We start from the raw sequence: 26,014 nt of genomic DNA on the forward strand, positions 1-26,014 counted from the left end.
GAAGAACACCATCCCTACAGTCAAGCACAGAGGTGGAAGCATTATGCTTTGGGGCTGTTTCTCTGCTAAAGGTATAGGCAGACTTTGCCGCATTTAGGGGCCAATGGAGGGGGCCATGTATTGTAAAATCTTGTATGAGAATCTTCTTCCCTCAGCCAGAATACTGAAGATGATCGTGGATGGGTCTTCCAGCATGACAAACCATACCACCAAGGCTACAAAAGAATGGCTCAAGAAGAAGCACATTAAGGTCATTGAGTGGCCTAACCTTAATCTTCTAGAAAGTTTATGGAGGGAGCTAAAACTTGTTGCAACGAGTTGCCAAAGCTTTAGGCAAGAAACCTTAAGGATTTAGAGACAATCTGTAAAAAGTGGACCCAAATCCATCCTGAAAGGTGTGCAAACCTGGTAACCAACTACAAGAAATATTTTACCTCTGTTCTTGCCAACAATGGTTTCTCTACCAAGTACTGTTGACCTTGAAGAAGGGAACATACCCCAAAAGCTTGTCCTGACAAATTGTAAGTTAGTGTAAATAAAAAATAAATAAAATCACAGACAGTATTCAATTGTCTCTGTATCAAGTGCACTAATGCAGCTACAATAACCTCCACCAAGTACTAAGCAATGTTCTGCTTGGGGATCAAATACTTATTTTACTCACTGAACTGCAACTCAATTTATAACATTTGTATTATGTGTTTTTTTCTGGATTTTTGGTTGATATTCTGTCTCTCTCATTTGAAATAGACCTATGACAAAAAAATTAGACCCTTTTCATATCTTTGTTAGTGAACAAACTTTTCAAAATCTGCAGGGGATCAAATAATTATTTTCCCCACTATACCTGTGCATTATGCCTATATCCTCCAGATTCATTTTGTGTTATGGTTGACCACTTAAGCACAGGAGTTTCTGTTGGTAATTCCAGGTGCACACATCATGAAAATACAGTGCAATGTCAAGAGTATATTTATACCCCATTCTGCGAAAAAGATCTAAAGCCTAGAGCAAAATATAAACCTACAACAGCTGTACGTGTATACTGTTCAGTTTTTATAAATAATCCCTATTACACAGCACATTATACTCACATTATAGTCTTATGAAAACATAGCAACCCCTAGTCCGTGTTCTGTGTAGATTTGCACACCCTGTATATCAGCTGAGTGGAGAAGAGTGTCATTCTCAGATTACTACCTTGTAATTTTCCCTGTAGAAGTCATTCGGCTAAAAGGCAACTTTGATTAGGAAGGAAAGGAAAAATGATACTGTCAATGAAATACCACTACAGAAATAGAATCTAAACAGAAGTATCAATTTATTTTTATCAACAGTGCAGCAAAGCATGAAACCAACCACTTATCAAGCATTGATTAACATCGCAACAATATTGGTTAAGTCCTTCAGTATGTGCAGTTACTGAGCTCTGTGATTACAACAGATTGTACTATAGGAATTAAAGGATAACACACAAATATGTTTCCCCTTGGCCCTCTGTAATCTTTTATGACCAAAAAAAATAAAAAATTCTTTACATTTTTTTTTAAAAGTTATCCATAAAAGTTCTGAACCTCCCCCATGTCACTGGATTTGATTGACAGCAGTCTATCCAATGAGGACCCAAGACAGTGGCTGGAGCTGCTGTGCTTGTCCCTGTCTCTGGAACGATTGGGTTCAGGTAAATAAAAGGGGAGCTCTTGGTGGGGGCAGAAGGTTTTTCACCTTATGCATGCAATGTAAATTTCACTTTGCTTTAAAGTGGTTGTAAACCCTTTACAACCACTTTTACCTACAGGTAAGCCTAGATTAAGGCTTACCTGTAGGTGCAGGAAAAATCTCCTAAACCTCCACGGTTTAGGAGATATTTACTAAAATTATGGGCGCTGATGTCTATGGCGCAGACGCATTTTAGCAACTGCTATCGTGCCGTACCTAAAGGAGGCCGTGCCTTGACTGGCGGCTCCCACGTGCATGCGCGTGAGTGACGTCATTGCGGCTCTGGCCAATTACAGCGCTGGAGCTGCGATACCCGGAAGTAACCTCGGGAGGGAAGTCGGCCGTCCAAGCGATGTATGAGGATGGCTCTGGGGGCTTTGATAGGTGAGTTTTACATAATGAGCTAGTATGCTATTTCTGGAAGAATTCATCCTCATCCACCTGCTGAGGTACAGGGTGAAGAAGAATTTGTGGTCGGAAGAATCCTTGACTCCAGGATCTTTAGGAACAAATTGCAATATCTGGTTCAATGGTAAGGATATGGGCCAGAAGAAAATTCTTGGGAGCCTGAAGAGAATGTTCATGCCCCTAGAATATCAAGCAAATTTCACCAGAGGTTTCTTCAGAAACCTGGCACTAAGTTGTCTTGGAGATGTCCTGGGAGGAGGAGAGTACTGTTAGGACCTGGGCTTGAACCTGGGACCTCTGCGGTGTCTGGTGGTGACCCTGCTTGCTGAGCCGCCTGGAATGCTGGACAGTTCTTTTGACCTTGGATAGTTCCTTAGTCAATTCCTTGAATGATTTTGTCATGAATCTTGTTTGCCTTGAACTTTTTTCTCCTCCCATGAACTTCCTGATTTAAGCCATGTCTCTGCATTTCCTGGTCACCAGAATATTCTGCATTCACCAGCCAATATCTTGCTCCTGTCTCACCTGCTGCTGACCGTTTCATTGCTACCATTCTTTACCGACATTTGGCTTGCAAATATTTGTTACAGACTTTTGGCTTGTTTCTCGATTACGCTTCTGCTTGATCCCTATCTGCTATATCTACTACTGGACCCTGGCTTGCTCACCTCCTTGTGGGGCTATCCTGAGGACAGAGACCTGGTACTAACACGCAGCCAAGCTCATCTCCTGTAAATACCTGCTCCACTGCTGAAGCTACTGGCCTCTGAGCCCAACTCAAGACCGTGACAACCTTTTAGCTGATGCACAGATCAGCAGATGCTCAAATAGCCAAGAAATAGTTCTGAAAATGTGAACAGAAAAACAGGTGGTGGCCCTGCAACTTGTGAGAAAGACAGCTGCTAGATGCTGTAAAAAAAGCCCAAGAGCTCCAACACCTTTGGAAGAATAGGCTCAGGCAAGGAAGGAGGAACTTGTTACCTGAGGCAAAAAACATAGAACAGAATGTAAAACTACCACCCAGCAAGGTTAAAGAAGAGGGAGGTATCCGATAAGAGTGGCAACCCTGTGAAGAACATAAGTTGGGTCAGTTAGCAAGGTAATAATTGGCAGGCAGATATACTGCAAATGACAGTATAACACATTTGGATCGCAAATGTTTGCAATGCCTTCAAGGAAGGACATGGGGAAGGAGAATTACATTTACACAGAAGGTGATATGAAAAGTCTCATGGAAGCAAGACAAACTAGCATCTAGGATAATTTGTTTCTAAGTAGTGTAAAAAAAAAAAGAAGGAGAGGGCCCAAGGGAAGAAACCAAAGCATAACTATGGCTGCCAAGGGCAACAGAGACAAAAATATGTCATTCTTACAGAGGCCCTTTTAAGAGAGTAAATACTTTGAGCACAAAAGAGGGGCTTTGTGTTGGCAAGAACACCTGAGAAAGGCACCAGAGAGGCACAGAGATGAAGATGAGCAACATAAAGCATTGTAATCAACGTTAATGCTTTTTAATATGTATTTGGATTTTAAAATGTGATAAAACTAACTAGACACCTGGGGGGCATTTACACAGCCATGTCATAAGTAGACTGCTGTGCATAATGGTACAAGGTTTACTGGCACACAGCGCTACCTGTGGGACTGTTATGAACTGAACAGGAGCAATCTAGTTTATACACATTCTATTACATTTGACTTTTCCTTAACCACTTAAGCCCCGGACCATTTTGTTGCTAAATGCCCAGGCCAGGTTTTGCGATTCGGCACTGCGTCGCTTTAACAGACAATTGCGCGGTCGTGCGACGTGGCTCCCAAACAAAATTGGCGTCCTTTTTTCCCCACAAATAGAGCTTTCTTTTGGTGGTATTTGATCACCTCTGCGGTTTTTATTTTTTGCGCTATACACAAAAATAGACAATTTTGAAAAAAATTCAATATTTTTTACTTTTTGCTATAATAAATATCCCCCAAAAAACATATATATAAAAAAAAAATTTCCTCAGTTTAGGCCGATTCTTCTACCTTTTTTTGGTAAAAAAAAAATCGCAATAAGCGTTTATCGATTGGTTTGCGCAAAATGTATAGCGTTTACAAAATAGGGGATAGTTTTTTTGCATTTTTATTAATTTTTTTTTTTTACTACTATTGGCGGCGATCAGCGATTTTTTTCGTGACTGCGACATTATGGCGGACACTTCGGACAATTTTGACACATTTTTGGGACCATTGTCATTTTCACAGCAAAAAATGCATTTAAATTGCATTGTTTATTGTGAAAATTACAGTTGCAGTTTGGGAGTTAACCACAGGGGGCGCTGTAGGAGTTAGGGTTCACCTAGTGTGTGTTTACAACTGTAGGGGGGTGTGGCTGTAGGACTGACGTCATCGATCGAGTCTCCCTATAAAAGGGATCACTCGATCGATGCAGCCGCCACAGTGAAGCACGGGGAAGCTGTGTTTACATACGGCTCTCCCCGTTCTTCAGCTCCGGGGAGCGATCGCGACGGAGCGGCTATAAACGAATGGCCGTGCCGTCGTGCCGGATCGCTCCCCGCGGGAATCCCCGCGCCGCACGCAGCGGAGGGGGTCCCAATCGGACCCCCGACCCGCTAGAAGGCGGGGACGTATATATACGCCCATCTGCCTGTACGTGCCATTCTGTGGACGTAAATAGGCGTGCGGCGGGCGTTAAGTGGTTAAAAAGAAGAAATTGCATGCTTTAAAAATAAATGTAGTGAATTGTGAATGAATACCCAACTGGACTTGAATGAATACAGTGATCAGTGATGTGATACAGTAGTGAAGTAGTAGCCGACAGATGAAACCACAGAGTTCAGCAAAAAAAAGGGGTTGAAGGGACTAGAAGACACAGGCCTCGGGACTTTGAATGTGTTATATGTAGAGATATAGAATCACTGATACAGCATATACAATGAATTTTTTTTTTTTTTTTTATAATAAAAACTAACATGAGACAACTTTGTATTCATACTCCCCTCATCTCTCTCTCTCTATATGCCAATTTGTATGTTTCCTATGCATACTGTAATTTCAACATGAGCACTTATTTCATCTTTTGTTGTTGATAGCATAGTAGACGCCATACCAAAATATCCTGAGGAAGCTCTGCCGAGCGAAACATGTTGAGAGTGGTATTGTCTGTTTAATATGCTTCAATGGAACAATGTATTCTGTGATATGAATACAAAGTTGTCTCATGTTTTTTTTATCTTTTATAATAAAAGCCAATTCCATGCTGGAATGCATACGGCACTCGCGCGATGACGGCGCCGCCCTGCTTTCCAGCGTGGAACGCGGAAGTTCACGGTATATGGTGCCATGTTTGAAATCAGTGTGATGCACTGCACCTGATGATCTGCCTATAAAGGCATTCAATGGAGATACAGCCAGTGTTCCATTATTGGCAGCCGTAGCTCGGCCTACACTACAGATATGGATGCTTTTACTCCCCCTGCCGGAATAATGCTCCAGCCTCAACTACTACTTTGAATACCATCTACAGATGCTGCAACTTGGAGCTATTGCTGGGGATAACTTCACAGACTGCCATATTGAACATCCTTCACCACAGGATCCCTAGTACCTATACTGAAGTCTGCAAAACTGATAAGTTCCATTTCTGTTACTTGTAGTGCTATAGCAATACCTTCTACATATACAGTGATGAAAATAAGTATTTGAACACCCTGCTATTTTGCAAGTTCTCCCACTTGGAAATCATGGAGGGGTCTGAAATTGTTATCGTAGGTGCATGTCCACTGTGAGAGACATAATCAAAAAAAAAAAAAATCCAGAAATCACAATGTATGATTTTTTTAAACTATTTATTTGTATGATACAGCTGCAAATAAGTATTTGAACACCTGAGAAAATCAATGTTAATATTTGGTACAGTAGCCTTTGTTTGCAATTACAGAGGTCAAACGTTTCTTGTAGTTTTTCACCAGGTTTGCACACACTGGAGGAGGGATTTTGGCCCACTCCTCCACACAGATCTTCTCTAGATCAGTCAGGTTTCTGGGCTGTCGCTGAGAAACACGGAGTTTGAGCTCCCTCCAAAGATTCTCTATTGGGTTTAGGTCTGGAGACTGGCTAGGCCACGCCAGAACCTTGATATGCTTCTTACAGAGCCACTCCTTGGTTATCCTGGCTGTGTGCTTCAGGTCATTGTCATATTGGAAGACCCAGCCTCGACCCATCTTCAAAGCTCTGAGGGAAGGAGGTTGTTGCCCAAAATCTCGCAATACATGGCCCCGGTCATCCTCTCCTTAATACAGTGCAGTCGCCCTGTCCCATGTGCAGAAAAACACCCCCAAAGCATGATGCTACCACCCCCATGCTTCACAGTAGGGATGGTGTTCTTGGGATGGTACTCATCATTCTTCTTCCTCCAAACACGGTTAGTGGAATTATGACCAAAAAGTTCTATTTTGGTCTCATCTGACCACATGACTTTCTCCCATGTCTCCTCTGGATCATCCAAATGGTCATTGGCAAACTTAAGACGGGCCTTGACATGTGCTGGTTTAAGCAGGGGAACCTTCCGTGCCATGCATGATTTCAAACCATGACGTCTTAGTGTATTACCAACAGTAACCTTGGAAACGGTGGTCCCAGCTCTTTTCAGGTCATTGACCAGCTCCTCCCGTGTAGTCCTGGGCTGATTTCTCACCTTTCTTAGGATCATTGAGACCCCACGAGGTGAGATTTTGCATGGAGCCCCAGTCCGAGGGAGATTGACAGTCATGTTTAGCTTCTTCCATTTTCTAATGATTGCTCCAACAGTGGACCTTTTTTCACCAAGCTGCTTGGCAATTTCCCCGTAGCCCTTTTCAGCCTTGTGGAGGTGTACAATTTTGTCTCTAGTGTCTTTGGACAGCTGTTTGGTCTTGGCCATGTTAGTAGTTGGATTCTTACTGATTGTATGGGGTGGACAGGTGTCTTTATGCAGCTAATGATCTCAAACAGGTGCATCTAATTTAGGATAATAAATGGAGTGGAGGTGGACATTTTAAAGGCAGACTAACAGGTCTTTGAGGGTCAGAATTTTAGCTGATAGACAGGTGTTCAAATACTTATTTGCAGCTGTATCATACAAATAAATAGTTAAAAAATCATAAATTGTGATTTCTGATTTTTTTTTTTTTGATTATGTCTCTCACAGTGGACATGCACCTACGATGACAATTTCAGACCCCTCCATGATTTCCAAGTGTGAGAACTTGCAAAATAGCAGGGTGTTCAAATACTTATTTTCCTCACTGTATACCAGCTAAACAATTGCTGTTCCCTATCATATCTTCTACTGCTCAACATCTAGGATACTGTTGTGTATAGGACTGTCTGCTAAGGAATATGTTAAAGGCATATCTGTACTCAAATACCCTGAGCTATATTCACCTCTCATGTATAACTAATAGTTATTACTATATCTCCTAATTACCATATGTACTCTCAAAGTACCTGAGCTACATTTACCTCTCATATATAACTTTAGTTATACTACAGCTCTTAGTTACTATATGTACTCTCAAAGTACCTGAGCTATATTGCCTCTCATACGCAATTAATACTTGTTACTACAAATACTATATGTACTCTCAAAGTACCTGAGCCATATTGCCTCTCTTATGCAATTAATATTTGTTACTACAAATACAATTTACTAAGTGCTTGACAGAAGTATAAACTACTTATAGGCTTTGTCCTTATTGTTGAACATGTTCGCTCTAACTTTTCTATGCCCTTTTCTATCCCCTAGTGGCCTAAATACATCTCTACATGTTAAGGTTGATATGATGTAGAGAACCCCCAAACTCCTGTCGCTAGGAGTGACGCCTGGGGTCCCTTACTGATAATCACCTGCATGTAGTGGTGTATTGGGATATTGTCCTTGAACTATAATTTTGGTCTCATTTTGTAATGCGTCCATGCTTAGTAGCTCAACGCCTTTCTTTATGTGACACAGAGATGATGTATAGATCTCCCAAACTCCTGTTGTGAGGAGTGACGCCTGGGGCCTAGTAGTGAGTTGTCGCATAGAGAATCGCATTGAAATCCTTGCTAACCGCAGTTGTGGTTCACTCCGTTCACCATTGCTGTTACAGTGATTCTATATCTCTACATATAACACCTTCAAAGTCCCAAGGCCTGTGACCTCTAGTCCCTTCAACCCCTTTTTTTGTACATTGGGATGTGGTGTTTAATTGGATTCCTCCATCTTACCCTGCTCCACAGTATTCAGCAAAAAACAGGACACACCTGGAAACGTGTGGCATGCAGAAAATACTTTGGACTGCATAGCTCTTCAACGGTTAAATATTATCATTTTATAGGAAGTTATTTTTATTTAGGAAGCAACAGAGTCACCTTAATCTTTCATATTGCATATGAGTGTGCACGCTGACGTCCTTCAGGCCTTCCATTTTTCCGGCATACAGTTCTATGCTTATAGTCACACTTACAATACAAACATACCAATTGCAAAGTTGACAATAAATAATACATTAATATTTACAGGTGCATCTCATAAAATTAGACCATCATCAAAAAGTTAATTTATCTCAGTAATTCAATTCAAAACGTGAAACTTAAATATTTTATATAGATGCGTTACACGCAGAGTGATATATTTTAAGCATTTATTTTTCATTTTGATGATTATCGCTTACAGCTAGTGAAAAACCCATAATGTAATTTCTCTGAAAATGTGAAATATTACATAAGACCAACAAAAAATGGTTTTTAGTACAGAAATGTTGGCTTACTGAAAAGTATGTCCATGTACACTATAGTATGCACTCAATGCTTCGTCGGGGGTCCTTTGATTGAATTACTTAAATTAACTTTTTGATGATATTCTAATTTTAGGAGCAGCACCTGTATATTACAAATGTTATCATAACTTATTGCTAATTACTTCAGAATGCAACTGTAGGCTCCAGACATCATTATGTGGATAGACAGGGGGCAGCTTTGTGTGCTATATTCCCTCTGAGTAACAGACCCCCAAGCTGGTGAAACTCATGCAGCTTCTTCCACAGGATGCTCTAGATTGGTCTTTTTCAATCTTTTCAACACAGAGGAGCTCTAGAAATAATGTTCCAGTTTCAGAATGATCATTATTTTTACAATGTACAGTACATTAGTATGATGTAACTGGAAGAATGCTCTTTATATCTGCAGTCAGTGAGAAGAACCCCACCCGCAGACAGCTAAATAGATCACTGTTGTCAGTGGTTACTCATCTAAGAGGTAGAAATTGCTCATTGTTTACGGAACCCCTCTAGCAACCTCTGGTGGAACACTATGGTTCCATGGAACCCTGGTTGAAAAAGGCTGCTCTAGCTAAAGCTTTGATCAAGCCATGCTGTACTCAAACATATTACAGCTAAAACAAACAGATTAGAACTTTTGCTGTATGAGGGCATAGGCAAAATGCCACATTAACTTTAGAAATAAAAACTGTTACACCTAAACACACATACTATAAAAGGAGTTTCTGCAGTGTTATTGGGAACATATATACTGGGGAAAAAACAAACAGAACATGAAAATGGTTTATCAATAGCCACAAAGCTATGAGTTTCGGTGAAAAACAAACTACATTTCAAGACAGAGCTATTTACAAAAGGCTATACATAGAGACTGTTATGGTTATGGTGTGTTTATAGCGAGCACTGAGGGAGCAGTTACTATGTGTATACAATGTGTATTGCAGATTATCAGTTTATGTTACAATTTATAATGACTGCGCTGATGTGCAATTCCAAAAAACAAATGGTGAAGTCTGCTGTAGTTACTGGCATCACAAAATAAAAGTGCGGTTCAGCTTCTTCATTTACAGAGTAATTCTGAAGCTACAATTTTTCAAGGAGATAACCATGAAAAGCTGTTGAATCCACTCAAAGCTATGTGCTTTGATGAGATACAAATAAGTAAAACAATTACTTCAAAGAAGCATGAATCTATCTATGAAAGAGATTGTGCAGATCATTTTGTTTACCCTTACAGAGATAGCAACAGTTATGCAGAACCAATCAAAATATCAAAGCAAAATCTGGCTTTGGTTAGGGCACCCGAATAGACTCAAGACAGCAGGCAGAAGGTGGTCCACCCAGTTGCTATGTAGGATAGCAGCAGAAACATGTAGGTTTGCAATAGCCACACATTAAGAGTTATACACAGTCAGACACCACTAGCATGGGCTAAATTTTAAGAGAACCACAGAAATCAGCCCCCCCCAAAAAAAAAAAAAAAACAATCTCTGCTGGTTTGCGCAGATAGACCACAATCAGGTCTTGTTTGTTAATGTGGTCATGACAGCCTGTACACATTTTTATTCCCCTGTGATTACATTTTTTCGGGTGTGTGTAGAACGTCCACAACTGGTTAAAGGACTCAGGCTTTACTTTGTGGTGAGCTGGAAAACGATAATTTGGGTAATTGTAATTCAACAGTGCAACCTTATCTGCTGCTTGCTGCCAGGACATAAAGGTATTCAGAAAAACGGATGAACCTCAAAAGCATAAAAACATGATACATCTGCACTCAAGTCTTCTTCTTTAAAAACATTAGCTCTTATAATTTATTCCATTCCAAGAAACACTACCAAACACATTAGTTAAGAAGCAGTGTTTCAATCCATGTTTAGCTCTTTATCAAGCTAGGAGCAAACCATACAACATATCACAAGCTTCAACTATGTTGTATTTATGTATACAGGGGGGAACTAATGCGCAAAACCAAACTAACCATGGGCAACTAAACTATATAGATTAAAATTAATAAAATATTTAAATAGCAGCAGCCACTACTAAAACGGTGCTCACGCACCAAATGACATATGTAAAACGGGGAGTGTAATGGTGCTTGCTAGTGGGGAGTTGCAATAATAAAGTGCAATTAACGACGCACAGCAACGTATAAATACTAATCAATATACAATATAAGCGTGTTACACTCTTGAAAGCCCTTCATAACATCCACAGCTAGGGTGTAAAGGGTAGGAACAGTGGTGATAATGGGTAAAATAAAAGCTACAATGAATTTATAAAATCATTGAATGGGTGGGACTCAATTACAATCCCAATAGACTCCAGTGCTGTCAAAAGATTGCGTGAACACACACAAAATATAATCAATGGATTTCCAAAACATAGCCTATCCCGCCACTATGAGCGCCATCATAATAAAGATCCCTCTTCCCTGAAGGTATGGGGCATTGAAAAGTATAAACCTCATTGGAGGGGGGACAACAAAGTGCAAAAAATCAGCCAGGCTGAATCTCGGTGGATTCATGAATTGTGCACTTTATCCCCCAATGGCCACAACATAGATCTTAATTGTTTTATTTCCAATTTTTAAGATTTTAAGATCTCTTAGTTCTATGATTTTTATCAGTGCCCTGTGCCTTTTAAACAAAGGTTTTAGTCTCGTTATGTCATCATTATTTTATTTTGTTTTAACCTTTTTATCTTCCTGCCTTTTATTATTACCACCCTCCCTGTCAAATGTACATGTGATGAGGTTTTATATGCGCAAGTGATAATTAATACATTTTTTAGTCTCCCTATTTTTCACTAGAGGGAGCATTAACACTTGTCAGTATCATATTGAGTGGTATAGGCTTCATAGCTTTCTATATATACCTTCAGTTCCTTTTATATCCACTTGAGGGAGTTCTACTACCTCTTGGTGTAATTCATTATTCTCCCATTAGTATGATCAATATGCCCTCCAGCCACTAGAGGGACTCACTTCGTGATCACATAGGAATCTTAATGTTTTTAATATATGTAATAATGTGATTTTAATACCATAATGAAATTCAATGGATGCCATAGGATTGTGGATCGTTTTTAATTTTATATGCTGTTGTATTGATTGCTGGAACGGATGTGCCGAGAAGCGCGCCTCCGCAGCCCTATTTAAGTCACCGCTCACCCACGACACTTCCATACCTATGATTAAGTAGCGTTGTACTGCTACGCAACGCGTCAGGTGTCACCGGGAAGTGCCGCTGGTGACGTCATCTCCGCTCGCGGCCGAGAGCGGAGATCTGCTGCCCATCTTTTAATATTCGCTGGAACAATCTGCATGCTGTTCACAGCCTACTGTAAATGTGAGTGCTACTATTTCATTTATTAAACCTAATTTGATATACTGCACTATGGAGCTTGCCTTCTATTTTTATTGAGAGAGATCTGGATGTAACGGAGGTCTGGAGGATCGGAGCAAATAGAGCTTTCCTGGACTCAGAGTGTGTGCTGCTGGGCTTCATCCATAGATTAACAGGCTTACTTGACCTGTTCTGAGGTGAGAGGCTAGTATTTCCTATCTTGTGCCTGCACAGCTACACTGGAGGATAGTGCGGTGATTGCAGCAACTTTCTACACCTTTGGGAAACTGTGGAAATAAGCACCTTAATAATTTTACTCTTTACACATTATTCATTGCACGTTTGGAATATTTTTCATCAAGTTTTGGAATTTACTTTGAACACTTCACCCTATTTGAACTATTTATTTATTGATTTTTGCTCTTAATAAGTGTTTATTCACTTCGAACACTTTATCAATTTGAACTATTCATTTATTCATTTTTTTTTCCATATTTATTGATAAAATGCTTGAACATTATACCTTTATTTATTTATGTTCATTTTGCACATAATTTTTCGGAGCACATTGGTTTCAATTTTTATCTCCAAACACAGAGGAGTCCCATTTTGTGTTGTTTGGATTTTTTTAGGTCATCACTATTCACTTTTTTCACCAATTTTTGTTTGTTCTTGGTGACAGCACTGGAGTCTATTGGGATTGTAATTGAGTCCCACCCATTCAATGATTTTATAAATTCATTGTAGCTTTTATTTTACCCATTATCACCACTGTTCCTACCCTTTACACCCTAGCTGTGGATGTTATGAAGGGCTTTCAAGAGTGGAACACGCTTATATTGTATATTGATTAGTATTTATACGTTGCTGTGCGTCGTTAATTGCACTTTATTATTGCAACTCCCCACTAGCAAGCGCCATTACACTCCCCGTTTTACATATGTTGTATTTATGCAACCCTTCACTGGTGAGTATATAGGGAAGTTTCTTTGTTAACTAATGCAAATGAGAGAAAAAGGAGTACATATGATTCCAATTTAAAGCACAGCTTTCATAAATGCACCAATAAAGTTGTCAAATCAGCTAGAAAACTAAACATGATACTGCTTGACTATCACTGCTCCACAGGATCCACACATCTTTGATTCATCAACCACTGCCGCTAAATTTAATCGGCCTGTGTTTAAAGAAGTAAGAATTTTAATGGAGAGCGGACCTCATGGGGAACTACTAGCCTAAAATGACCCCTCAAAGCATTAATGCGAGTACATATTTTTGTTTTCTGACAGTTCAGAAAGTACAAATAAGATCTAAGGGACCACCGGTAGTTGCAGAGACGAGCTCTAGCCTATAAACTTACAATGGTTTGCAGATTAAAATGACTGACCTGGGCAACTATCACTATAGGTCTTTGAGTGCCTTAAAGCAGTAATAAACCCAAAACCAAAAATGAATTCTATTGCAGCTAACCAATCATTAGATGTGGTGGCTGCGTTTGTTTTCTTTTCTTTGGCTTTTCCTTCTGTTTTCACCTGGTGATCTGGCCAGGAACATACTGCCTGTATTAACCACTTAAGGACCGCCTCCTGCACATATACGTCGGCAGAATGGCACCGCTGGGCACATGCACGTACAGGTACGTCCTGTACTAGTACCCAGCTCCCGCGACCTGGTCCAAAGTTCCGGGACCGGGACCGTGGGACCCGATCGCCGCTGGAGTCCCGCGATCGGTCCCCGGAGCTGAAGAACGGGGAGAGTCGTGTGTAAACACGGCTTCCCCGTTCTTCACTGTGGCGGCTGCATCGATCGTGTCATCCCTTTTATAGGGGGACACAATCAATGACGTCACACCTACAGCCACACCCCCCTACAGTTGTAAACACACTTCAGGGAACACATAACCCCTACAGCGCCCCCTAGTGGTTAACTCCCAAACTGCAAATGTCATTTTCACAATAACCAATGAATTTTAAATGCATTTTTTGCTGTGAAAATGACAAAGGTCCCAAAAATGTGTCAAAATTGTCCGAAGTGTCCGCCATAATGTCGCAGTCACGAAAAAAATCGCTGATCGCCGCCATTAGTAGTGAAAAAAAAAAATAATAAAAATGCAATAAAACTATCCCCTATTTTGTAAACGCTATAAATTTTGCGTAAACCAACCGATAAACGCTTATTGCGATTTTTTTTACCAAAAATAGGTAGAAGAATATGTATCGGCCTATGTTTTTTATATATTTTTGTGGGATATTTATTATAGCAAAAAGTAAAAAATATTGAATTTTTTTTCAAAATTGTCGCTCTATTTTTGTTTATAGCGCAAAATATAAAAACCGCAGAGGTGATCAAATACCACCAAAAGAAAGCTCTATTTGTGGGAAAAAAAGGACGCCAATTTTGTTTGGGAGCCACGTCTCACGACCGCGCAATTATCAGTTAAAGCGACGCAGTGCCGAATCGCAAAAAGGGGCAAGGTCCTTTAGCTGCATTTTGGTCCGGGTCTTAAGTGGTTAATGAGACATCACTCTGGATGAAGGAGCACAGAAGGCACAACATACAGTGGCACTATCAGTCTGGGGGAAGTGCAGTCTTAAATGTATTAGCAGATTTAAATATACTAACAAACTGAAGCTAAACTCCAGCTCACACTTTATAAACAGTTACAGCAAATAGTTTATCATTTTAAGATAAAGGCTTTACATGAATGAATAAAGAAATAATTTTAAGCACCCCTGCCAGTGGTAAATGGTTTGTCTCATCCATGTAAACTGATACATTCTGCTGAAGAGCTTGTTCTTTTGAAAAACAACACACTTGCTGGATGGTTTACCAGATGAAAAAAAAGAAAACCTAAAACTAAAAAAAATGCACACAGCCATCACATCTAAATATTGGCAAGCTGCTAATTGGCAAGTTTGCTTTTGGGGTAAATAGTGCTTTAAGGAACAGGTCTGGCCTGTCTGACAGCATTTATATGTGGTTTTATTCAACAAAAACAATCAAAATATTCATCCTGAAGATAGGTTTTGTAGATTTGGAAACAGCACTCCCTACCTGCTGCCCAGAATCGGTTCCCCGGATGCCCCAAGTGCAGAGTAATCCATTCCATAAAAGTGCAATCCAAGCAGGATCTTCTTTCTCCATTTAGAGTCAGGGTCCAAAATCTGAACACAAGCCTGTACCCAGGAAATTGGGGAGTTTGGACCTGGCCTGCAATGACATGAAAATTTGTACATTTTTATATACTTACGGTATAAGTTTATAAGTCTGTCCATTACACTAGCCATACACCAGTAGAATGTTGTTCGAAATATTGTTTCAGAGTGTATGTTCAATTTTCCTATTTTTAGTGGGGTCAAATTAACATATGTTTTCAACTACATTGATGACAAATTTTGATGGATTAGAATGGGAAAATTCAGTTATTTTTTAATCTTTCCATGTATTAAATCCTCTGCCCTTCTTGTTTTAACTTTGGAAAGTAAAAAAAAAATTTCTGCCAGTAAATACCTTATACACCCCACTTCATGTTTTGTGTCTGATAACAAGCCCAGGCTTATGACATCATGCACAGCTCTCACTCACTCTTGTAAAAGTTTTCCAGGAAGGGAGGCGGGGGTGAGTCATAAGAGGCCAATGAGAGAGGCAGAGCTGGTGGCGTGCCTCTGTGTGTCTGTGTAAATCCAGGAAGTATACAGGCATCAACTTCAGCTGCCCACAGTTAAAATGGTTGCCACCAGACTCAGTGGAGCGAGATTGTTTCAGCATATTTGGCAAGTACAGAACCACAGTACCGTATTTATAGGCGTATACCGCGCACTTTTTTGGCCTTAAAATCAGGGCAAATTCGTGGGTGCGCGATATATGCCGATACTCGCTTCCCGCGCTGTGTTTGAACCACTCCGCCGACATATACCGAGCGCAGTACACTCGGGTATACTCGGGCAGGCTCGGCTCCGCTCGCGGTCACGTCCTGTACGCGAGAGGAGCCGAGCCGCTCCTAATTGTGCATTGTGTGCAATATAGTGAAGCACATAAAAAAATCATGCTTCTTCACGGTCACTTAACGTTTTCGTTTTGCTGGTTACGTGAGGCACTGCATGCATTGGTCTTTATTCTTACAGTAGAGAAGTCATTAATTATAACTTTTTGTGAATTGGGACATTTAAACTTGCTTCTTTAATTCCAATCTAAATTTAGTAGGAGTCCGAGTCGGTGCATTGTTTGCCGACTCCAGGCACCCAAAATCTCCTCCGACTCCTCGACTCCGACTCCACAGCACTGCATATAACCCATGGTTTATGAATTGTTTTCTGTGCCCTGTACTGTATACTAAAGATATATATACTGTAAAAAAATAAAAATGTGGCGCTAGTGAGAAATAGAAACCTCTAATTGTAAATATAGGATGAAAAATTTGTACACAAAAGTGAACAAATGATCTGTGAAATAACACACTGGGAGAACTCCAGTGAGGTGCCAATAGCACATGCAGTGATCATTCAATAAGATAAACCATAAATGATTGGATATAGTGAGAAAATACTGAACAATCAATAATAACAAATGCAAAATAAAAAAACTGCTATCAATAGCATACGTTCATCTTGAGCAGTATGCTTGTTTTTGAGCCGTTTCATTCAAGATTCAGACATTTCACTACCTTACTCAAGAGCTTTCAACATCTGACTACTCTATGAACTTATACTATTGGTAGCAGTTTTTTTATTTTTCATTTGTTATTATTGATTGTTCATTATTTGCTCACTATATTCAATCATTTATGGTTTATCTCATTGAATAATCACTGCATGTGCAATTGGCACCTTACTGGAGCTCTCCCAGTGTGATATTTCACAGATCACTTGTTCACTTTTGTGTACACATTTTTCCTCCTATATTTACGATTAGAGGTTTCTACTTCTCACTAGCGTCGCATTTTTTGTTTTTTATTTAACTTTTGCAATACGTCTAAGCTCATTTATTTCACTAATGCAACTTAAGAGGTGAAACTAATATAGGAGATAGACTCATTACATGCAACGCAAGATAGTTCAAGCCGTGATTTGTCATAATTGTGATGAATTTGGCTTACAGGTCATGAAAACCCCAAATCCACAATCTCAGAAAATTAGACTATTACATGCAATCAATAAAACAAGGATTGTACATAGAACAATATCAGACCTCTGAAAAGTATAAGCATGCATATATACTCAGTACTTGGTTTGGGCCCCTTTTGCAGCAATTACTGCCTTAATGTGGCTTGGCATGGAAGCCATCAGCCTGTGGCACTGCTGAGGTGTTATGGAAGACCAGGATGCTTCAATAGCGGACTTCAGCTCTTCTGCAATGTTCGGTCTCATGTCTCTCATCATTCTCTTAGCAATGCCCCATAGATTCTCTATGGGGTTCACATCAGGCAAGTTTGCTGGCCATTCAAGCATAGTAATCCCACGGTCATTGAACCAGGTTTTGGTGCTTTTGGCACTGTGGGCAGGTGCCGAGTCCTGCTGGAAAATAAAGTCAGCATCCCCATAGAGCTCATCTGCGGAAGGAAGCATGAAGTGCTCCAAAAAAGCCTGGTAGATGGCTGTGTTGACCCTGGACTTAATAAAGCACAGTGGACCAACACCAGCAGATGACATGGCTCTCCAAATCAACACAGACTGTGAAAACTTCACACTGGACTTCAAGCATCTTGCAGTGTGTGCCGCTCTATTCTTCCTCCATACTCGGGGTCCTTGGTTTCCAAATGAGATGCACAATTTGCTCTCATCAGAAAAGAGGATTTTGGACCACTGAGAAACAGAACAGGTCTGTTTTTCTTTAGCCCAGGTAAGAGGCTACTGACGTTGTTTGTTGTTGTTTGTTGTTCAGGAGTGGCTTGACAAGAGGAATACGACATTTGAAGCCCATGTCCAAGATCTGTCTGTGTATGGTGGCTCTTGATGCACTGACTCCAGCCTCAGTCCACTCCTTGTGTAAGTCCCCAACACTTTTGAATGGCCTTTTCCTGACAATCCTCTCCAGGCTGCGGTCATGCCTTCCACATTACTTTCTATTAATGTGCTTTACAACAGCACTTTGGGAACATCCAACTTCTTTTGCAATTACCTTTTGAGGCTTTCCCTCCTTATGGAAGGTGTCAATGATGGTTTTCTGCAAACTGTTAGGTCAGCAGTCTTTCCCATGATTGTGATTCCTACTGAACCAAACAGAGACCATTTAAAGGCTCGGGAACCCTTTGCAGGTGTTATGGCTTAATTAGCTGATTAGAGTGGCACAATTTGAGCCTAGAATATTGCACCTGTTCACAATATTCTAATTTTCTGAGATTGTGGATTTGAGGTTTTCATGAGCTGTAAGCCATTATCATCACAATTATGACAAATCACGGCTTGAACCATCTTGCTTTGCATGTAATGAGGCTATCTCATATATTAGTTTCACCTTTCAAGTTGCATTAGTGAAATAAATTTACTTTTGCACAATATTCAAATTTTTCGAGTTTCACCTGTAGCTTTGGGGTAGTTGAATAATGATGCCTAAATAGTTGAATCTATGGACCATTTGTAATTGGTACAAGGTGTGAATGCATTTGAGAGTAAACTCATCAAGTAGAGAGAATATGCAGTGAACAGTATTTGTACCAAGTACCAAATAATAATGGGGCCAGACCTAAACAAGCACAGCACTGCCTGAAGCCATGGTCACTCTACATCAGACACTTTATGCATGTCAGTCATGTCATGCATGCAAGTTTGTGAAAAGGTGTCTAGGTCTAGAGGATCTACCAGGGATTGAACCCTACCTGGTCACCAGTAGTAATAATATTAATGTATCCCTGTATGTGAGTGGCCAGAAGGAGAACAATTAGTCTTCATCCATGGATTGGGGTAGAAAAAAAAAACAGACCCAAACACCAAAGTTAGGTATCCAGGAGGGGTTTAGACCGGAAATCTTTGTAGGCAAGATACCATTCTGGAAGGAATTCATCCAGACCTGGTGTTTTTCTGGTTGGAAACTGGGCAATAGCATGTGCAATTTCTATACATGTAATGGGACATTCAAATCCTTCTGTGGGGAGGTCAAGATTGGCAGGGGTATAAAATGAACTAATTGGTTTTGATTTATTAATCAAATGTTAATTATGTATAAGTTAACATACGAACCTTGTGAATGTCCAAAACAAGTTTCAAAAGATTTGGTTCACTTGGCTGTAATTGCAATACACTACCAACAGGATGTTACCCCCTATTAGTTTTCATTTGTTCCATGTAATATGTTACCTTGCGAGAAAATTATATGACAATATTATAACTTTTTATAACTCTCCCTTACTCTATCCAAAATGAAAAACAAAAGTTTTGCCTATAGTTCTACTTCAAGGCTAGGTTTCCACTATTGCGACCTGAAAGCCGCGCAATTTGAAACAATGCCAGTGTATTTGTGAGGTCTATGGACCTCAAGTCGCATCAACGTGGTACCAAAGTAGTGCAGGGACTACTTTGAAGTCATAGATATGAACGGCACTCATTGGAAATTATGGAGTACGACTTGTCATGCGACTTTGCAGTCCAAAGTCGCATGGCAAGTTGCACTAGTGGAAACCGTAAGTCTGACGCTAAAGCTGTCAAAGATCTGCATGCATATGGACAACATTGAATCGTTTTAATGTCTTAGCCTGTTCACTCTTTTGTGCTGGTTATTATGTAGACCTTACCTGTTTGGATTGGAGTAGTCATAGGTCATTAGGCTGAAGCTGTCCACAAATGGAGCCAACAGATCAAACTCTTTCTTTCCAAACATGCCCAGCTGGTCAGTGCTTGAGGAGGAAAAAAAAAAAAAAACATTAAAGAACCAGTAAAATATAAAAAAAAACTAATAAAACTACAGACATTAAATTACTGTCAATTAACTAATGGGTTAGATATCTAGAGATCAGTTTGCTAAATATACTATTGACGTTATATTTTTTTAGGAGACTCAGAACTGACTATTAACCAGATATTAGTAAGATGTCATTGTTTACATTTTATTACAAAATGAGAATTCTGCATATATTCCCCCTAAAAGATATAAAAAGCCAGAGTGTGAACACATATACATTAATATGTAAGTATCAGTTTTAAATAGACTCAGATTAGCTAGCAAGTTTTTTACAGCAACAAACAGTCCTAATTTTCCATTTTTCCCATTGCATACATGTTCATATTATATAAAAAAAAAAGTAGTTGGACAGAAAGCTAATGATACTGTGGAAGGCCTGGGACAAAGGCGACATGGAATGGGACGGCGATGTGATCAAAATACTTTCTGATCTCTCCAGAGCGAAACTACAGCACCGAGCACTGCTTAGACCGGTCCTGGAGCTCGCTAGGCAGTTGGGGGATTTCCCCTCTCAGTTACATTCAAGAGGGAACAGCGATACTTTACCCTTCACACACCCGAGGATCTCCCGACCATCTTTAGTTTCATGGAAACGGCCCCAGTTACAGTACCGAACTGGCTGCAGCACCTCGCCCGGCCGAATGGCCGCATCGATGCAGCGGCAGTAAGGAGGATCCCATCACCTAGGCCACAGAGAAACAGGCAACGTTCACGACTTTCCGCCCATGAGAGCCAACGTGAAGCTTGACAATCAGTGACCTGTAAGTAGACGTTCCTTCCCCTTGTACGTGGCCTGTTTCTGTGATTGCCGCTTTCCCCTGCTTGCATTACCCATGCTAGGAAACTACACGTCTAACTGAAGTCTTAGGCCGCGTACACACGACCGGTCAAAACCGATGAGAATGGACCGAGGTTCAGTTTCATCGGTCCAAACCGACCGTGTTTACGGCCCATCGGTCTTTTGTCCTTCGGACCAAAATTTTAAAACTTGCTTTAATATCGAACCGAAGGACCGCTGACCGATCGGGCCAAACCGATGGTTAGTACACAAAAGCATCGGTTCAAAACCCACGCATGCTCAGAATCAAGTCGACGCATGCTTGGAAGCATTGAACTTCGTTTTTTTCAGCACGTCGTGTGTTTTACGTCACCGCATTCTGACCCGATCGTTTTTTGAACTGATGGTGTGTACACACATCAGACCATCAGGCCACTTCAGCGGTGGAACGATGAAAACGGTCCATCGGACCATTCTCATCGGATGAACCGGTCGTGTGTACAGGGCCTCAGTGTCCCTCACTGCACGGACCCATCTGGGATTGGTTTTTCATTTTTTATTTTACTTCCCCCCCCCCCCCCAAGGGCTTTGCTCCTTAAATGTTGATGCCTTCATTGACAACATAAAGTGCACCATCTATTGTGTCCCTGTCCCCCTCCGTCTGCAGAGAATGCCGACGTGATGGGGGTCGGTGAACACTTCCACAGGATGTTTTTTGAAGGTCTTAGTGCCTTAATGTTTCCTACCCTTGTATCAATGGTATCTACACTCCCCAGAACTATGCATGGTTTGTCCTATGCAACATGCCTGTTTATGTTACCAGCCCACTATGTTGATTTAAATTGTCCGATTGTACAGTAGATTGTATTATGTTAATACAACTATATACACTGCGCTAAAAGGATATAAATAAGCAGTATACAGTAAATAATTTATACTTAATCCGAAAATAAAATAATGAATACGTAAAAAAATATATATAAATATAATAAATATTAAATATTGTATATCATAAGGTGAAAAACATAATTAAAGTGACTGGTGCATAACTGTGTATTCAGAGGCGTAGCTTTAAGGTTGTGGGCCCTAATGCAAAAGTTGACCTGGGCCCATCCCCTCCACTTCCACCCACCACTTTCCTTGTGCATGCAGATACACCCACCGCACGGCAAGATACTCAAAGTGGCTTAAGAGTTTTGCATTCCCAGAGTTTCTCCTTACATCAGAGGACAGAAATCACTGCTGGAAAATCAGAGGACAGGGACCCCTGGCAGATCACTTGCCAGAGCTCCTTTCCCATCCCAGCACGGTATACAGCCCCCACCCCCACAATACACAAGGCTGAAATCCCATTCCTTTACACACAGAAGTCACTGGGTGTATCAGGCTTTTATGTTGCCGTTCTGACCTGTAAAAAATTCTCTGGTCGGGACAGCAGTGTAGTTGCAGTAGGCAGGTACACCCTGTGCAGATCGTGGCTGACTGATTGTGTTGTAAAGGAATAGAATTTTAACCCTGCGGAGGAGGATCAGTATAGAGTGCTGTAATGGGAAAGAAGCTCAGCAGCCGGGCATACCATCCAGGGTGGAGGGTGTGGTCAGGGGGCTTTGGGGGGGGCGAAACTTAGATCTGGTGGGGCAAAGAAATGTGACACAAAATCTGGAGCCTGCAGCCCCTCAGAAGGTGTTAAGGGATTTATTTTATCAATTTCTGAGGTGTCTCTTTTCCCCAGTTGTCAGAGAAGTGGGGTAAGCGGACATCCCAGAGTGGGTAAAGAGAATCCCAGCTGGTGACTAGGAGACACCGAGTGGTGTCTTACATCACCAGTGACATCGGTCCCATAGTGGCTACAGGACGGCACTCTCCTCCTTTTAACTCACTGAGCTTGGCTACCATTCCATGTTGCCAGCACAGACAATTCCCCATCCTGGGCTGTTCTCACCCCATGCTTCTCTCCATTCAGGAAATGTCTCACAGCTTCTCCCCAGCCAATGAGAACAGAGGGGTGTGGACTGTGGAAGCCTAATACTGGAGAATGGCTGTGGGGCTTTAGGGCACATCAGAGCTGGACTTTGTGGAGGATATAATAAAGACACATAGGCTGTAGGGGCCCCCTGGAGCTAGGGGCAGGGTTGTGATTGTGACCCATGCAATCCCTTATGCCACACCTATGTGTGTATTTAAAAAAAAAACTGAGATAAAAGACAGTAATGTATCAAAGTGCTCCTGTGCTTTCATACAGTGTCCAAATCTGCCAATGATGACTGTGCTGAAAGACAATGCAATAGATGATTTAGGTCATATGACAAGGTGCTCATGTGCATATGAGTAGCAACCAGCTGCGTCACTGATCCTGTCGTCATAAAGTCTGTGTAATCCAAGCCGTGCTAAGGTGTCATCACTCAGGTGTCCCCCTTAAGTGATGCTTGCTCACCTAGGAGCGTGCAACTTTGCGATTAAGCTAAGTCAAAGCACCCATGTGAACCACCTCTGGGCTCTTTAATTAATTTAATTAATTAATTAATTTAGGCTCCTGGGTTCCTCAGCATAAAGCATCCGGGATATATGAAACAGGAAAAACTCGATAGTGCAAATTAAGTTTTAAACCATTTATTAAGTAAAGCAAAATCCGATTCAGGGGTACTCACACAGATCGGGTGTGTCAGTGCACCATTCTATGATAAGCCTATACTGGTGTATACCAATGATGGTATCAGGATGATACGAGCGTCCTCCTCAGTACACAAGATGCCTGTTGTGCTGTCCTGACCCCTCCCCAACGTGTATCGATGCAGGGATAACACATCTACTTCAGGGGGAAATTATATTGGACTGTGGACCTATCGATCTTAAATAGTGTTGGTGGCCATTTTGCTGAAGACCAAGTACTCTAGTTTTTTAAAGTCTATAGTTACAATGCGCGTACTGCATAGGAAACAGTAATCGCATACATATGATGGACATCACTTGTCCTCATTGATTCACATTAACTTAATTTTGCCTAAGTCCTACGGTGCCTTATTAGGCCCATACTTACTAATCACAAACATAGTGGGTAAATAGGAGGAAAAAAAAGCAAGTTGAACAACAGTTGAACCAACTTCTGGCAAAAATTAAAGTTGCGGAATCGTAGCACAATCACACGCCTTCCCGTACATTGGAACTTGAACTTATGTCTCTCTGCAAACAAACGGTGGACCTGCTACAGTGAGTGAGTGAAAAATTTGTATAGCGCAACACATGCGAACTGAATCGCCTCAGGGCACTTGGTATCCATTTCCTACTGTATTTTGCCTTCAGAATATATGTGTTTTGAGTTTTTTCCTGAAGGCCAGGTGATTCACTTCCATTCGGATACTGGTTGGTAGGGCGTTCCATAGTCTAGGTCCTTGGACAGCAAATCTTCGTTCTCCTTTGGACTTGTATCGGGCCTTGGATATCTGGAGTAGATTTTGGTCGGTGGATCTGAGAACGCGATTGGGGTTGTGACGTTTTAATTTTTCACATAGATATTGGGGGGCACTTCCTTGCACGCATTTGTGTGTCAAGCATAGTTCCCTAAACGTAATTCTGTCTTTTACAGGCAACCAGTGGAGGGCCCTGAGGGACGGAGAGATTGATTTCCAGGTTTTTTTTCCTGTTACAAGTCGTGCCGCCGTATTCTGGACGATTTGTAGACGAGCAATTTGGTATTTTGGGAGTCCAAGGTAAAGGGCGTTTGCATAGTCGAGTCTGGAGTTAATGATTGTTCCCACCACGACTGCTATGTCTTCTTTTGGGATGAAGGTGAGGAGTCTACATAGTAGGCGCAGCAGATGGTGGGATCCGCTGACTACTGAACTTATTTGTGCATCCATTGTCATTTAGGAGTCAAAGGTGACTCAGACTTTTGACTTTGGTGCTGGGGTGATGGTTTGTCCCAAAATGGCCGGGGGTGTCCATGTAGCCAGCCTCTTATGATTGGCGTGAAACAGAAAAAGTTCTGTTTTCAATCCATTGAGTTTAAGATAATTCTTCGTCATCCAATTTTGTATCAGAGTAAGGCATTTCTCTAGTCCGAGATAATGATCCTTTTTTTTCAGATACGAAAGTAAAGTTGGGTGTCATCAGCGTAGGAATGGTAAATTCTGGTTACTGATGATTTCGAGGAGAGGGCGGAGATAGATATTGAATAGTATGGGCGACAAGGGAGACCCCTGAGGGACTCCGCATGACACCGTGCGTTTTTCAGAAATGAAAGGACCTAGTTTCACTATCTGTGATCGGTTTTCCATAAAGGAGGAGAACCAGGGGAGATCCGAGTCTGCCACTCTTGCTACTTCACCTAGGCGGGTCAGCAACAATTTGTGGTCTACTGTATCAAACGCTGCACTCAGGTCCAAGAGTATCAGAAGACAAGATTCTCCTTCATCTGCTGCTTCGAGAGCCTCATCCCATATTTTGAGAAGTGCTGTTTCTGTCCCATGACCCAGACGGAAACCCGATTGAAGAGGGTCCAGTAGTTTGTGGGTGTCTAAATGGAGTTGTAGCTGTTGCACTACCGCTTTCTCCATCACCTCGGAGAAAATGTTTAGGCCTGTTATCGGTCGGCGATGTTTTGGGTCTTTGGGGTCAAGGGTGTTTTTTTTTAGAATGGGTTTAATTAGGCCTTGTTTCAGGGAGATCGGCACCATGCCTTCCTTGAATGATTGATTTATGAGGTGCGTGATTGACGGTGCCAGAATAATCGGCACATTCTCTCAACAGTTTAGCGGGGATAATATCATTGGGCGCTGTGCTGTCTCGCAGGGTGCCGATTATATTTTTGGTGGTGTTGATGTAGATAGATTTTAGCGTAAATTCCATTGATGGTGGCATATTTGTGAGAATCTTGTCTCTTTTATTTAAGGGGAGTTTTTCAATTTTGTTAATGAAAAAATCAGATAATTCATTGCAAAATTCTTGCGATTCAAAATTCTGAGCCTCTAGGCAGGCTGGGTTCATGGTATGAGCGACCAAGTTTAAAGAGTTCGCAGGGGCGGTTACGGGCTTCTGCAAGAATATTGGCAAAACTATATTTTTTTGCTTTGAAT

General features: G+C 41.1%; 1 protein-coding gene across 3 annotated transcripts in view; it reads right to left on the bottom strand.

Moving 5' to 3' along the window:
- Positions 1–26,014, bottom strand: part of CHID1 (chitinase domain containing 1) — a 706,518-nt gene that overhangs the window by 400,331 nt on the left and 280,173 nt on the right. For 2 of the 3 annotated variants that reach the window (XM_040328528.1, XM_040328530.1), the window contains exons 9-10: positions 19,998–20,099; positions 15,326–15,481 (exon numbers count right to left, since the gene is read on the bottom strand). In XM_040328528.1, the coding sequence (XP_040184462.1) occupies positions 15,326–15,481; positions 19,998–20,099 (258 nt within the window). Of the gene's footprint in view, positions 1–714; positions 1,242–15,325; positions 15,482–19,997; positions 20,100–26,014 lie in introns of those variants that run through there. The other variant, XM_040328531.1, reaches the window with a different exon arrangement.

Source organism: Rana temporaria, chromosome 11, assembly GCF_905171775.1.
Source record: "Rana temporaria chromosome 11, aRanTem1.1, whole genome shotgun sequence".
In the NCBI taxonomy this organism is placed as follows: Eukaryota; Metazoa; Chordata; class Amphibia; order Anura; family Ranidae; genus Rana; species Rana temporaria.